The following is a 15,297-nucleotide window of genomic DNA, read 5'->3' on the forward strand; positions in this document are numbered from 1 at the left end:
ATTATATAGTCTTCTCAAACTCCTCTGTGAAAGGTTGGCAGCTTCATCTGAGCATCTTCCACTTCAACAACTACTGTAGACTTACCTGCTGTTGGATAGTGCTGCACTTGCTTTCCACAGTACCTTGTTAGATGCATTATGGTCTATGCATGTAATTGTGGTTATGTTCTACTCTGAAGGATAGGGTTTGTCCATCACTACAAACTGTGAGTTTGCTTCTTTCTTTCTCTCTTTCATTTTTCTGTGGCATGTTTGAAGTTCTTCAATATAATCAAAATGTGAAAAAAGGCTCTGAAGAGTACAACTGTGACCTCAATATAGGCATGTATATTGGTATCAGTGGCAGAGACAATCTACACAGCAAGCAAGTAAACGACACCGACTGCAGACATCAGGAAGCATACTCTAATAGTGTCATGCTTCCATTCTCTTCTACCTCCACAGACACTGCTGAGGATTCACTGTTCGGTCGATGAAAGCGGCACCATCCTTGGAACTATGCAAGGATGACTCGGCCCCTCCAGCCAAGCGCAGCATTCGCATGCCTTACCCAAGCCTGAACCTTCCTGCCTCCTTCCTCCTGTCTCAGCTCTCTCTTCTTTATGGTAATTAAGAAGCTCTGGCCTGAGCGCACCAATGCAATAGATGTAGCCGGCGGCTTGCGGCGGCACGCATGGTCGTCATGCAGCTGCACGCATTCTCATGCTTAGCGGCCGTGCTTAGCTCTTGAATTGGATTCAAATGGTGGTCAGAGTAGGACTTCCGTTGACAACAAGATGTTAGTATGTACACCCAACCTTAGTTGAGTAGAGACTGGTATCACAGACACTGTGGCTGCACAACCCAGTCTACTGCGTCCAGCCTTCTTGAATTGCTCCCACGACATGCCTTGCCCCTCGCTTCCTCTCCTCCAAGTCGAAGAAGGATCCTAAGCCAAAAACTGAGATCGGGAGCCAGGTTCGTCCATCGCCTGAGCTCATAGGAGAGCCAACACCTGATAAGGGGACTACTGGTTAAGGAGCCACAGCACAGGCTAGCATACAAGCGTGGGGGCGACAGAGATAAAGCAGCATCCTTTCGTTGAGGGTATGAATTAGGCACTGATACGATGTGCGAGTAGAAATCCCAAGCCCTGTGGCATCAACAAGAGAAAAAGGCTTCACTTGGCATCAACCGGAGAAGTTCTGATAACTATCTCGAATTCGATCTCTTTCTAGTGATTCAGCTGCAAAGCTGTTCCTTAATGGAGATGGTAGCTGATGTCTTGCTGCTTGCAAAAAGCTTTTCTTAGGAAGACTAAAGGTTTCTTGTCGATATGCTTCCCACACCATTACGCATGTGGAAAGAGGAAGAAGGAAACATGCATGATAGTGTTACTGATGAGGTCCAGGAACGAACGACACAGACTCGGGAGTGGCCTAGTCGTGAAGGGGTTACGATTCCGAGTCGCCGATGCGGTCCATGTACGCAAGGACCGGAATTCTTCGTCATCAAGACGTCAGACTGATGTGCCACCTCCGCGTGTCCTCCCGAGGATTGCAAGTGGAATCAGTACGGCGAGGGTTGCACTGGATCTCCACGCGTGCGTGATCATTGGCTAATTGACCCCCGCCAAAATTGCAGCAGATCCCACTCCATCTCGGGGCGCTAAACCCGTTACTGGTGGGCCCAATCCGGATGCCGAAGAGGCCTTTAAACGACCACGCCAAGATTCCCTCTATAGAGCAAGACAGGAAACGCCAAAGGGCTACTCTCAAGGATGGCGGGCCTCACCTCGTATTCGAGATAGCTCGCACGACCATCGTTCCAGCAGACGGTGTTCCCTGCCTTGGTAGTGAAAGCTGAAATAGCGGGAGAGATCACTTTACAGTGCCGAACACCCAATGACACAGTTCTTGCAGCTCCCACCGGAGAAAAGATTTGGTACTTGTTCTTGACTTGAATCCAAAGAATTCCAATCTTTCCTCCTCTTCTTGTCTTTTCCCAATCCTTGACACGATGTGAATCGGTTCGCATGATGTGTTATGAGACACTGCGGCGGGTCTCGATCGAGGGGAACGGAGGGAGACAGCCGGAGATCTGTAGGCACTGATACGTTCAAGCTGTAGGTAATCCTGATTCATCGGTCTTGTCACGAATGTTCACCTCAACCTCGTTTCCACATCATCATATCCATCTCTTCGAGCGGCATCGATCGATCGAATATGTTTCAGATTCTCTCGAACGGATTCGCGTGAAACTTGTGGAAAGATTAAAGCTTCTTCGGGAAGCGTAAATTTGAATGGTGTTTTTATGTTCCTTTTCCTATTCATCTTTTCGTTGGTTATCGAACCGATTTTTGGAATTTGTATACGCTGTGAGGTCTCGCTGGAAATTGACGGCAATGTGAAGGATCATGACGCTTTTTTCTCGATCAAAAATAGGTTTTCTCTCTCCTGCGCAAAAAGAAGATTCCATTCCCATCATTTGATTGAAATTTTCCATAGAAATCGAGAACCGTTACTTGGATTTCGCCAGAAACCGAGCACATGATTCTTTTCATTTAGTTTTCTTGCTTATTTCAAGAAAGGCATCATTCCGGAGTAATTACTGGCTTATTTCGCCCCCCCTAACCCTAATCCTGTAGCTCCAACTTCCCAACCAAGGGTTGGATGAGACGTCGGGATCTCATCCGTCTTTTAATTAAATTGGGCATTCAATGCTCGCATCTGCTGTCTCTTGTGGTAGTTATGGTGGATCCTTGGCTATTTCAGTGGAATATTAAATGCCCTCTCGCATTTGACTTTAATTATGATTAAGGAAGCGCCTTACCGTCTGAGAGATTAATTTAATCTCCCAATCTCTGTATAGCATAAAGGAAAAGAAAAGGAAAACCTTTTCTTTCATTCTTCCCACTTCTAAAGAGATCCAAGTTTTCCGTTGGTTCCATTTCATGCTGTTATTTTGGTACTGTAGTATGTAGGTGACCATTTCTTTAATTCTACTCTATCTACCATCTTCAAGCTTTGTTCTTGTGCTCAGAGACAGGAGAAAGGAGCTGAAAGGACTCAAGGGTAAATCCTTCATCTATTTGATTTTTGTTGCTTTCTGTTCCTTGTTATGAAAGACGTCGTGTTTTTTTTTTATTATCATAGTACATCTTCTTTCTGTGAATTTTGACTTTTGGTTGGGATTTGATGTGGTTCTGAAGATGGCAACAAAAATCTCTATGGCCTTTCGAATTCTGAAATACAGTTTTTGTAGTTCTCTGTGAAAGGAATAATAAGGTTGTATTGAAACTATGGCATCTAGTGATGGAAAAAGAAATAAAACATACAAAGAGGAGATTTTGAGCACTTTAGTTTTCTTCTTTGGGTGTGAACTTTCATTTTGTTCTCTAGTTCTGCCATTAGGTCGTTTCCAAGTCTTTATGGACCATACTTATCTCCATTTTGGGTACAGATTAGCTCATGTTTTAATTGAGTATCTGATTATTAGCCAAATGCATGACCTGTGATGTCTTTTTTTTTAAAGACACTATAAACATTTTTCCCAGGGTTGATTTCTAGGATTCTGTCATCCAGCTTATAACAGAGTATGAAATTTTATGTGCAATATTTGAGAAGCACACCTTGTAGTTCGCAACCAACCCTTTTTGAACTAGAAACCATCAAATTAAGTATTTTAGTTCATTACTTAAATTCGATGAGCTGCTTTTTTTTTTTTTCTGGCATCAAACGACCTGGTATTTGTTTCATGTTGCTTATGTGTTTTTCAGGAGTATATTCTTCTTAGCACCCTTCTGCAAGTAAGTTGTTTCATTAGGTTCACATCCTCGTACAAAAGAAATGGAGAGAATTGTTTCATCATGATGGACATGCATGATATTTTCGCTGGACTTCTCTTTTATATCAACTTGCTTAACATGCCTAAAATTTGTAAATCTGTATCATAAGGGGTATATAAATTAATCGTGTCATTTGGGAAAAGAGGTTATTCCATGTCTAACAAGTCAAATATTTCAGCCATTTACACTGAATTTTGGATAATGATTTCGTTTATAATTAATGCAATATTTTTCTGATGAATTAGCATCTCAGTCCTTTTTCAAGAAAGGTAATAGTGGTATTTCCTTATTGTGACATTAAAATTTTGTTTTCTGCCCATGCTTATCTTGGCCCGGATTTCAACACTAGGGTGCTGGAGTTGATGACATATTGATATGTAACTGTATATCTGCTTGATTTATTACTGATTTTATCAAAATTTCGTTTTATAATATTCACAAAATAAGATACACTCGTTTTAACATGATTGCAAGTGAAAAAGGTAAAAGTTTTTGGATGGTTCTTTTTTTGTCCAGGTAACTTATTTGTGTTTGAAGTTTCAATGGATTCCGACTGACAATACACTCGGTATCTTTCATTAAATAGATCGTGATGCAGTAATTTGCAACTCTTGTATTAAGCACTCTAATCTCTTCCTAAACTTGAAGATTATCATTTTGTTCATGATTGCAGAGTTTTAATCGTTCTATTACCCTACATTTCTGAGTCATGAGCTTACTCCCAAATTCTCAGAACATAGTGAGAAACAGCTGAACATGTTGAAGTTAAATGCTGTAACTACAGAGAAAGAGGAAAATGATCTTGCAGTATTAATAGATAGAAAACCATATCAAGATATAGAATCGTCTCTTCCCAATCATATCAGGAAGGATGCTTCAGTGATTCAAAACCAAAATGAGAATAAACCTATGCCATCTGCATCAGATGATCTTCGTGCTGAAATCCAGAATATTGAGCTATATGCAGATAAGGCCGCTACTGGTGTCTGTCAAACTGTGAAAGACATATGCATGGATGAAAGTTTACCACATAAAAAGATTCTGTTAGAAAGCAGTGACACCACCAAGGAGAGTTTAGCTGGCATCAAACCATCAGCAACAAATACAGATGATAATCCAAGTGGACGACTTACAGAATGTGTGACTCTAATTATGCAGGATCTACACATAGCTTCTGTTGTTGCTAAGGATTCTGCGGACCAATATTCACTTTGTAGCTTAGTTGAACTTGAAGACAAGCAGAAGGCAGATGTGCATATTACAAAACATTTATCTGACCATAATATCAGTTTTCAGCCATTGCTTTCAACTGGAGATTTTGACATGGTTCCTCGTCAATTGGATACAAACAAATTCAATCGACTGCATATTTTCCAGGAAAATACTGGACAGGTACTGAATTAACACGATGTTTTTTCAATCACTTGACTAGTCCTGTACCAGAAGAAGTAAAAGTCAATCGGTTTTTTCCACCACTAAGCATGTTGTACTTCAAATTGGAATGCCGAATAATAGTCATTTTGCAACATTGCTATATAAATTTTCTTCGAGCATTTTTGTTTTAATTGTAACCCTTATTTCTCTTGCATATATCGACAAATATATTGAACATGTTCGATGAAATTCGGTTATGATATTAACTGTTGCTTTTAAATGGTTTGTGACTTTGTGGCAGGTTAAACATGATGAAGTATGCTCAACAACTCTGGCTTCATCAAGCATCACCACTGATTCTAAGGAAACCAGTGGGTTGGTGAAAAATTATACCAGTGTTACGTCACTGGGTAGTCTGAAAGGTGGCTGCTCCACTGCTGAAGTTGAGCCATCAGATGTGGGAGGTGAGAAGGAAGGAGGAGGAAATGTTTCTCCTTCCTTCAATCCTGGAGCAACGACAAACAAAGAAATAGAGGAGAACAGTGGTAATACTGATAGTGAATCTTTCATAGATGCCCAAAATTGTTTTTCAGGTGAAGAGATGGTTTTTGATGGTGTCACGTCTTCTTCACGATGTTCGTGTTGTCACAAGAACGCTGGAGACCCAAGTTCCTCTGGTCCAAAATCATCCTCAGGGCACATTGTATTTTCTGGTAATATTTCTCTTCGATCGGATAGCACCACCAGCACTCGCTCCTTTGCCTTTCCGATGTAAGTCCATGTCTCATAGTTCATATTTCTAATTTTCTACATGCATCGTATGCTTAGCTGATTTTGTCCAGTACGGTAAGGTGGATTTGCTATCTAGTTGTTATTGATAGTATATAAGTTTGGTCCTTTTATCAGACAATTTGAATAAGTAAACGCACCAAGTAGTTCATTTAAGATATCATAATATAGAATATTTGATGAGTATGTGAATGTACACCTGCTTATTATGATCCTCCTCCATTTCTTCCAGAAATCCATTCTAGGTTGGCGTTTGCGATAAGTTATCATAAGCTTGTGTGCTTTGTATGTTTCCCACAGGCTGTAATTTTTTTTGATCTTGTTACTGGTGCCTCCAATTGCTTTTTTCCAGCCTTACGATGATAGAAGACCTGTCAATATGGACAAATATAATGCCCTTGTAACACGTAGGAAGAGATGCATAAACACTTATCAAATATCTTATTTCCTGTGTCAACTAACTCGTCAGTTATATTCTTCTAATTGTCTATGCCAGAAATCTCCATGCAAATTTCTCAGAAATTTCCAATTGGAAGTTATATTCTTCCAATTGGCTGACATCATGTAAGTTTAATGTATTTGGAAAAGTTAGCAACATATAGCTAGTAATTATCATTGCATATTTCAGTCATTTTACACCTCAAGGAACCTTTGTTTTACCTTACAATCTCTTAAAATATATATATATATATATATATATATATATAATATGAATAATAGCCTGAATTACCAGCACTTGTATCTCTAACGCAGATTACAACCGGATTGGAATTCCAGCCCAGTGAAAATGGCTAAAGCAGACAGCAGGCATTTGAAAAAGCACCGGTTTTGGAGGTCAGGAATTTTATGTTGTAAATTCTGAAGATAATATGCCTGACCCTCTCTTCTTTTTATTACGTGCCTCGCAAAAGTTTACATTTCCGTTGTCATAAAAATCAGCCATGGGTTTCTTTTTGGCCCCTGCGATCCTGCTGCTTGTTTTTATACACTCGAGGCAGGTTAGGAGGAAGAATGTTGCGCTTTGGATTGTGGTTTGAATGAATTGTGTAACGTAACCAAAATATTCTTGTCTGTCTGTCAAAAAAAGCAAGTAATGGTTCTCTTTATATATATATATATATATCTGCAAAGAATTAAGCGTGGAGGATCCGAGTAATGGTTCTCTTTCGTTTTGTTCCTTGTTGCACATTGGGAGTATCTTCTTTGTTCTTATCATTCGATATGAATTACGTGATGAATGGTTATGAATCACCGGAGCAAAGTTTGATTTATTTTTCCCCTGATCTGTTACCAGATTCGTCATGTGCTACAAAAGAAACAGGTTTTGGTTAAAAGAAGGGCTATCAGAAATGAGTTTGGATAGTGGCACACATATGCTTCGATTATATTTCGATGAAGATCAATGTTTTGGATTAGTCATACGAGATGATTTCGGATGAAATTATTGTCATTCTGTTGTTCATAAACACTTTGACCTAATAGTTCCACTCTCTGTGATCTGTTTTCGTGGGACAAGAAAGCTTGTCTACTACTTGTGTGTGTATAAATGTGCTAACATCCCTGTCCAATAATTCCAACGGTCTTCCTCCCTACTTTCTTTACCCCTGCAATATCTTCACTTCCCTCACTTGGTGCATCCCTTTTCAGCGCAGGAGGTTTTTGACATTAGGTAAACATGTTTATTCCACATACAGCACGAGTGTCCGAGAGAAGACAATAGAACGAATAAGACAGGAGGCACAGTCCCAAGTCTAATGGTCCACAGATGAGAATGCATAGAGATTCCAGTATAGGAAGGAGGAATGAAAGAAAGGAAAACATTCTCCACATCCAGAAATTGTGGATACACTACCAATGAGATGGAATTATCTGTGGTTAATTTACAACAGAAATTCTTGGAGAATACAAACCTTAATGAAAGGAAGCCTATAAATGAAACACAGCTTAATATGGCAATGGAAGCCTCTTCACAGGATATAGTAGTACTTGAATGATGTTAATATGCCAACGGTAAGACCTCGAAGGATGATCAGAATATACATTCATCTCAAGGGTTCATCAATGTACTGACAAACAAAGGAAGCACTAGTTATCTGCTTTGTGTCTCTTGGTTGCTTGTGAAGATTCTTCACTGATGTTCCTCATCATGGAGTGACCACCTGCTTGATTTGTTGGTGCAGGGTCATCTGGATTCTGCAAAGATCAGGAGAAAAAGTAGGACACAAGGCAATTTATGAGAAAAAGGTACAAAGAAAAACAAAAAGAATGATCGCTAGAAGACTCTAAGAACCACAAGTATTATTGATTTTATATGTTTGTACATGCTACCTCGGCAAAGGGTAATTAATAAACATATGCCCAGTACATGCAGGAATGGATTAGAATATCCACTGCAAGATGAACATATAAACCAAGGCCCAAAGACAAAGCTAGTACCTAATTTTTCCAAAAAGGAAAAATTATTGAAACTCCAAGGGTTAAGTTGAAATGGAAAATGGAGGTTATATCAAACCTGAAAACCTATTATTTAATATTTTTTTGAAAAATAAAACAGTTGTCTGATGACTTATAAGATATTTAAGTAACATAATATATAACGTAACACAAAGACAAATAATTTGCACTTGATGTAAAAGGTTATGGTAGGCTCTTTGACTAGATAAAAATAAAAAGGACTGGAACAATGTCACAATCCACTATTTCAACAATATATAGAAGATTGATTACCAAGGAGCAGATCAGAATTACATATACTACTATTTACAATAAAAGAGCAGTGTACCTTGGAGTTGGACAATGCAGAAGTGGCACCAGCTCTCTTATTAGTTGCACGCTTACCAAGATTGATCTGTACAGAAATACTGGCTTGAGACAGATCTACGCCAGAACTTTGCAATGATTGAGTTAGTGTCGTCAAAAGCCTGTTCGACAACAAAATTCATAGTTAGTGACGTTCATAAACCAAATCAAGTTTAACGAGCTTGCAAAAACTGGACAAAGAAACATATATTTCAGAAAAAAAATCAAATGGCCGGTTTGAGTGCCATTCATACAAAGTAAGTCACGGGAGGAAGGGGAAAACAAAAATCCAAGTACACAAAATAACATATATCTGCAAATGTTAAGAAATCCTCAACATGAGAATTAGAAGAGTAAAACGAAACAGAAGATCAGGTAACAGATCAACTTAACGATACTAATATCATCCACAAATCTCACTCTGGATTTCTAAAGCACAACATGGTGTTATGCTTGTTCAAGTTGGTTAGATTCTCCAATTATAAATCTAGTAGCAAAGAGCAAAATTTGTTAAAAAGAAAGGATAGAAGGAAAGGAAAGCAAGAATGGCTGCCAAAAATTAATAAAATGATGCATAGAGACGGAAATTAGCATATGCAAGCATCTTCCTGTTAAGAAAATTCTAAACAGAGAGATAATTCAAATTAAAACATAGCAGCACAATGAAAACAGATATCATTGCAATTTCTAAAGACTTATACTACATTAGCGATTAATCTAATAATTATATGGCACACACCCTTGCGAGTAGGTAGCAGATGCATTAATTGTGCCCTCATCGATTATCAACTCTTCATGCTCATTCAAGATCTCATTATTTACAGCACAATCAGCAGGGCTGGATGCTCCCAACCAATGTGACTGAGCCTGGGATGGCATACTATCTGCATATGAAGTCAATTTCTGTTGTGACTTAGCAACACCAATTACCTTCCTAAAAGAAAATCAAGTTTGGCCAGGAAAAAGGTTGCGACCAACTTACTGGCAAAACCTGTAGCAGTTTCCATTATCTTGTAGGAAAGACCAGCTGTCACATCAGATTCTGTCGGATTCTGTGCATTTGAGAGCATTACAGGTGCAACTGGAATGTTACTCTCATCGAACTGTCCAGAGAAGGCAGATGCAGGAGGAGCAGAACCATTTCTTATGACTGGAGAAGGGTCAGATAGACCATCTACAGGGATTTGATTGTTATTCTGTTGAAGGAGAAAAAAGAAGGGGTTTTGGGTAGGTAGAAAAATTAAACTCTTTGCAAAGAATAATATCACCATAAGAGCTTCCTAAAGACAAAGAAGCACAAAATGTGCATTTATATTCAAGTTCTCTAAATGGCAGGCACCTGTGCATTTTTCCAAAAAGACCTGTAATAGACTTTTACCTGCCAAAGAAGAATAAGAAACAACAAACCAAAAAATAAGTAGAGTCCCTCTACCCGCATAAGTAATCAAGATTTCAAAATTAATTTGGACCCATCTAAAAGAATAACAAATAATTTGGGCCCAGCTAAAACCACTCCCAATAGTCACAAATCAGTTAGACCAAGGTAAAGACCAAAAGATAACCTAATGGTTGTGAGCAGTGTTTTGTTGACTGTGATAGATATAAAAGTAAGGTATATGAGCTATTTCAGTGAAATATGCACTCACTATGCAAATATTAGTCAGCAAAGGATTCCATTAAAACACAGAAGTAGATGCAGAAAAGCAGAATTCTGTGAGACCTTTGGGGTTTCATGCTTTACAAAGACTCAATAAGACTAACAACCATGTTCACATGTTTTCCATGATAAAACAAGTATAAAGTTTACGAGCTTATTCATAACAAGGATTGTCATATCTTAGTACAAAAGCGTGCTGATGCCTCTTAGGTATCTAACAATTCTGTACCGTCCCATGCAGATCAACATGCACTTGCATCGGCAAACCAGCTTAGTCATATGTTGGCACCTCCAGCATGAGCTGGCATAGCAACTGTCCCATTCGAATGTGTCATTCGCATGTGAATCCCAAATTACAACTAATAATTAATGGCAAACTGATTAAAACATAAAATGAATTTTCCCATAGCTCATGGAATCTCATGATTTGGACACCAAGGTTCAAGTCATTAAAACAGCTTGCAGGGGTAACACTACTTAAACTGACCCCACTGGATCCTACAATAGTGCATCTTTTTTGCCAGGCTGCCTTCTTTACATGGAATCTATTGCGAGAGTTTATTTTGAATAAGGTCATTCATTTGTATGTTTTTTGACCAATATCTTAGTAATTTATGTTAGCTGACTCAGTTCACAGAAGAATAGAGTAACAAATTTCAATTCCATGCAAAGATCAATCTTTCCTTTGTGCTCCAACAATGTCTTCCTTCTTAGGCAAAATTTCACATCTATCAATCCAAAGTCAATGGGTTTTGGTGTTTTATATTTTTTTATATATTTCTTGAACTCAAACGAACTAACCAACCACAATTTCAAATGATTAGCCTGAGTTGTTGGATTGATCTCAATGGCAATAACACTTAGTGAGGATCTTAATATTTCGAGGGACACATATGCTATATTTAAACTTGTAATGACAACTATGCTATTTCCAAACTTTGGATGGATAAATATGTAAATCCTCTTCATTTTATTTCACAACTATTGAAAGGCTTTATATAACAAATTCAAGAACCATACATTAAGCTGCAAGAAATTTGTCTAAACGATATAAGTGAGTCTAGGCAGATTCCAAGACCATAGTACCATCAATAGGAAATATTTTCGGTAGCAAAATTAACAGGTCCAGGTAGTTTCCGTATTCTAAACAATTTATTGTACCAATAGCTTACTACCAGCGATGACCTTGTCTAAAGCAGAATTTTGCTAAAAAAGATACATAAGCAAATACCTATGACATTAAAGAAAAGATGGATGCAATAATTTAGGCACTATTGCTACAAAAGGGATATAAGACACTGAATTCCAACACCAATTATATTCTTTGAGAAAACTTGTATATATAGTCATGCACATATATAAGACAAAGCTTCACAAATAATTACCCAAGGCATTAACTTGGCATTATCCTGATTCCATCCTGGGTAAGAAGACTCAGACTTTTGAGCTTTCTCTTGTAAAAACCGGATGTATTCAATGACCTGATACATGTTGAAAGCAAAACCATAAATGCCAAAAAAACTTGATCGATGAAGAAAAAAAGACAATGTAATTATGCATTATCCGCATGGTATATGCCTCCAAAAGGAATGATGCTTTATCTCTCTTCTGATCGCTGTGAGGTATGAGTTCCCTAAGTATCTGAAATCTGCAAGTACAAGAAAATTCAAATACAAAATATCAATCTACAAAAAAGGCAATACTAATCTGCACAGCATAGCAAAATGCGCCATAGAATATCTTGTCGTAAATGAGACATTAAAGTTAGCAACATCACATATAACTATATATGGAAAATTAAATAGGAAGGAAATTTGAGAAATAAAGAATTTTTCTTTGACCACTCAACTGAAAGAAGTTTGCTCAACTCTCCAGATTGATGGAACTTGACCCTCCTAACAGGTCAGGGCTTTCTCCAATTTGAAAAAAAAGACAGATCTCACAACCTATCAAGAACCAACTATATAATTAAGCTACTAATCTAAAGTAACTTACATTGCATAAGAGAATCGATAACATCCAAGTGTGGCCTTTGGACCTTACAAGTTCTTTTGGAAGAAAGCTATTTGATTCAACTTCCAAAATCTTACTAAAATAAGACTTTAGAACTCTCAGAGTATGAATACTTTTAGCAAAATAACTTCTCGACATGCACTAAACACATTTTGGATCTCTTAGACGCAAAATTCACTTGAAAATATACTCTTAAAATGTCCTAAAATGTATACTAGAAATACTAACAAAAAATCAATCCAGACATTACAAAGGTAGTAAAACACAATGACATCTTATTCTAGTCGAGAAAGGACTCGTGTTGAGCAGTTCTTATCTTGCAGAATGAAGACTATTTATGCTCCAACTAATTACTCCGCTGTGAAGTTTTAATTCATTCCAATTAGTATAGTACGCTCTGGACTCTTTAATCATCAAAACAAACTTCATGGCATCAAACAAACAAGAATTTGCAAAAAGCTTGACGTAATTAGTAATTGAAAGTTCTATAACCCTGGAGAAAACTGGGGAAAAAAACTTCTCCATGTGGGCGGGTTCTATGCAGCTGATAATTGAACCATATCTTCATATTGCATGTTTTATTGTAAAAGGACTCCAACCACAGGAGTTCCAAGGACCAGGCAACCAAAATTCGACCTTCTTCTTTAGACCCTATTTAACCAATTAACAACCAAGGGGTAGTCCATCTATTGTTTTCTAGGTCTGATAGTGTTGATGTTGCGTCATGCAAAGTGTCATGTTCACACCTCACGGCCACCAATGCCTCTCCATAACTGTCAGGACCATGAGTTCCTTGACACTACTGGTAAGCAGATCATGTCTTCTATTGGAACAAGAAAGATAAGACCAGTGCCACTACAACCAATCTCTTAACCTTCTTTCTTTTCCTCATCAGATCTCACCCTGTCACATCTTTCAGTGCTTCCTTCCTTGTCAGTTCCTCACCTGAGGGAGTCTTTCTTCTGGTCAATTGTCCAGCTAACTCCTCCACAGAAAGAAAGGCCTAGTACCATATGGCTCCCTCTCCGCAAACCATTCCATTTCCCAGACATAAACTGATACTTGCAATTCTTATCATGTAAGCCAAATGTAGTCACATACTTGCCATTCTTAGTAGTAACTTCATTTTGTTTGTTTCCAGAAGATCTCAAAGTACATTATGGCTTAAGTTTATTATTATCATGCTAAGTCAAAGGAGTAAACAAGTTCACAAAGCAATAGGTCTTATACTACTTTCACTTGAGCAGTATACTAAATAAAACATTGCAATAAGGAGAACCAGGATAGGAAACTACATCGAGTATTGAACAAACAGTTCAATCAAAATTTCTAGAAGAATGGAATTGAGCAGAAACACGAAAAACATAATGCAGAATTGGACATTGTGCAAATGTTATGGTATCATCAACTTGCCTGTCATTGATTTTGTTTCTTCTCCGCTGCTCCATGGCCGAATGCTTTGATTTAGGGGTAGCGGGCAGCTCATCAGTGCCGCTTCCCTTTCCATCCACCCTAGTAGTCAAATCTGCTATCCATGAACAAGGCAAGCATAAGCAGTATAACATGAAATTGCAGAATTTCATCGCTGTACGGACAAGCTAAATTGCTACCACTAAAAACACCCAACAAAATGGGAGTTTTCAAGATGAAATTTCTCCTTCACAATTACTCAAGATGTCATCTTGATCAGACAACCAACGAATAGGTTTCCACATAATGTGCCGGCGCAGTTTAGGCACGCCAAATACGGTGCAGCGGAGAGCAGCTGACCGGGAGAAAACAAATCAGAGAACCGTGATAAAGAAGCGAGGAACCGAAGGGAAAAGGAACCACCTCTGTGGAAGGAGGAACCATCTCTCTTCCCGAACTCCTGATCATCGTCGTCATCTTCGTCAAAGCCCCTGCTGGATCTCGACGCAGCGGTCTCCATGGATCGGTCCTTCTCCGGAGCCCAGCGGTTCCTGTATGAAACAAGTTAAGCCACTCCCACGGCTCCCAGGAGCCCAGAGGGAGGAAATTAAAGGACAAGAAAAAGAAGATGGACCTGACAACGGAGGCGGTGGAGCGGGCAAGGAGGAAAGAGGTGGCCGGCCACTGCGCTGCGGAGTAAAAAAGAAACACCGAGGAGAGCTCGGAGGGGAAGACCACGCCCTATATAATTAATTCTCTTCCAAAAGACATAATTAGAGTTCCAAAAATCATCTATTTTGCATCTCAATCCTTGTACTATAAGATATTTCCAAGAACAACCCTTGTGCTTTAGCCATCCATCCCGGTTATTTTGGCTCCAGCATTCGAAACATTGGAGAAACGACGCATATAAGAAATGATAATATGTGATGAGAACACATAATTAAATTGAGATGCAATTAACCAAAAGATATTGGTGGAGTATTGTTGTTTTGGGTTTCATGTTCGTTGGGATTCTGGTCACCTTTCAGGGGCTGAAGTGAAAAAATAGCTCCATCCACAACGTCTTGCTAACTATCGCCGATATCTAAGTTTCTGACTCGCGTGTGTTATTTTCTGGAGCGGATTTTGCGTGGGCCTTTCGATTTGGTTTTGGATGGCAACTCTGAGGTCCGAAACGATTTCGTTTCGTGATCTTTACGTACGCAACCTTTACGGCCTTCGTTCTGTACTCCGGTCACCGTTTGGCAACCGATGAATCGGGGCCCATGTCGCACTGTGGTGTCTCTTTATCTTTCTCGGGTAACGACGCAGATCATGTCGGCCTGGGTAACTTAAAAATTTTCTACATATTTTTGGGTGGTGAGGAGCCTCTGCGTCAGCTCGTGGGCCGCGTGCGTCCTCACGTGTCGATCACATGGATCTCATG

General features: G+C 38.9%; 2 protein-coding genes across 8 annotated transcripts; one reads left to right on the top strand and one right to left on the bottom strand.

The window, feature by feature from the left end:
- The first annotated feature begins 1,855 nt into the window (after positions 1-1,855).
- Positions 1,856-7,161, top strand: LOC103989979 (uncharacterized). 6 transcript variants are annotated; one of them, XM_065115098.1, is made up of 6 exons: positions 1,856-2,108; positions 3,022-3,053; positions 4,343-4,394; positions 4,500-5,218; positions 5,502-5,971; positions 6,743-7,161. In XM_065115098.1, the coding sequence occupies exons 4-6, from the start codon at positions 4,583-4,585 to the stop codon at positions 6,849-6,851; spliced, it is 1,215 nt and encodes a 404-aa protein (XP_064971170.1). In that variant the 5' UTR covers positions 1,856-2,108; positions 3,022-3,053; positions 4,343-4,394; positions 4,500-4,582; the 3' UTR covers positions 6,852-7,161. The 6 variants fall into 6 exon arrangements, with proteins under 6 accessions (XP_064971170.1, XP_064971166.1, XP_064971168.1 ...); XM_065115094.1 differs by having other exon boundaries at positions 1,856-3,053; XM_065115096.1 differs by lacking the exon at positions 4,343-4,394.
- Positions 7,162-7,818: 657 nt separating this feature from the next.
- LOC135615966 (transcription factor BIM2-like) lies at positions 7,819-15,190 on the bottom strand. 2 transcript variants are annotated; one of them, XM_065115100.1, is made up of 10 exons: positions 14,503-15,190; positions 14,292-14,419; positions 13,872-13,983; positions 12,024-12,093; positions 11,831-11,926; positions 10,128-10,166; positions 9,771-9,984; positions 9,528-9,672; positions 8,772-8,910; positions 7,819-8,182 (listed from the first exon to the last, which is right to left on the bottom strand). In XM_065115100.1, the coding sequence occupies exons 2-10, from the start codon at positions 14,386-14,388 to the stop codon at positions 8,075-8,077; spliced, it is 1,020 nt and encodes a 339-aa protein (XP_064971172.1). In that variant the 5' UTR covers positions 14,389-14,419; positions 14,503-15,190; the 3' UTR covers positions 7,819-8,074. The 2 variants fall into 2 exon arrangements, with proteins under 2 accessions (XP_064971172.1, XP_064971173.1); XM_065115101.1 differs by lacking the exon at positions 10,128-10,166.
- Between the last annotated feature and the right edge of the window lie 107 nt (positions 15,191-15,297).

The sequence above is a fragment of the Musa acuminata genome, chromosome BXJ2-6 (genome assembly GCF_036884655.1).
Source record: "Musa acuminata AAA Group cultivar baxijiao chromosome BXJ2-6, Cavendish_Baxijiao_AAA, whole genome shotgun sequence".
NCBI lineage: Eukaryota > Viridiplantae > Streptophyta > Magnoliopsida > Zingiberales > Musaceae > Musa > Musa acuminata.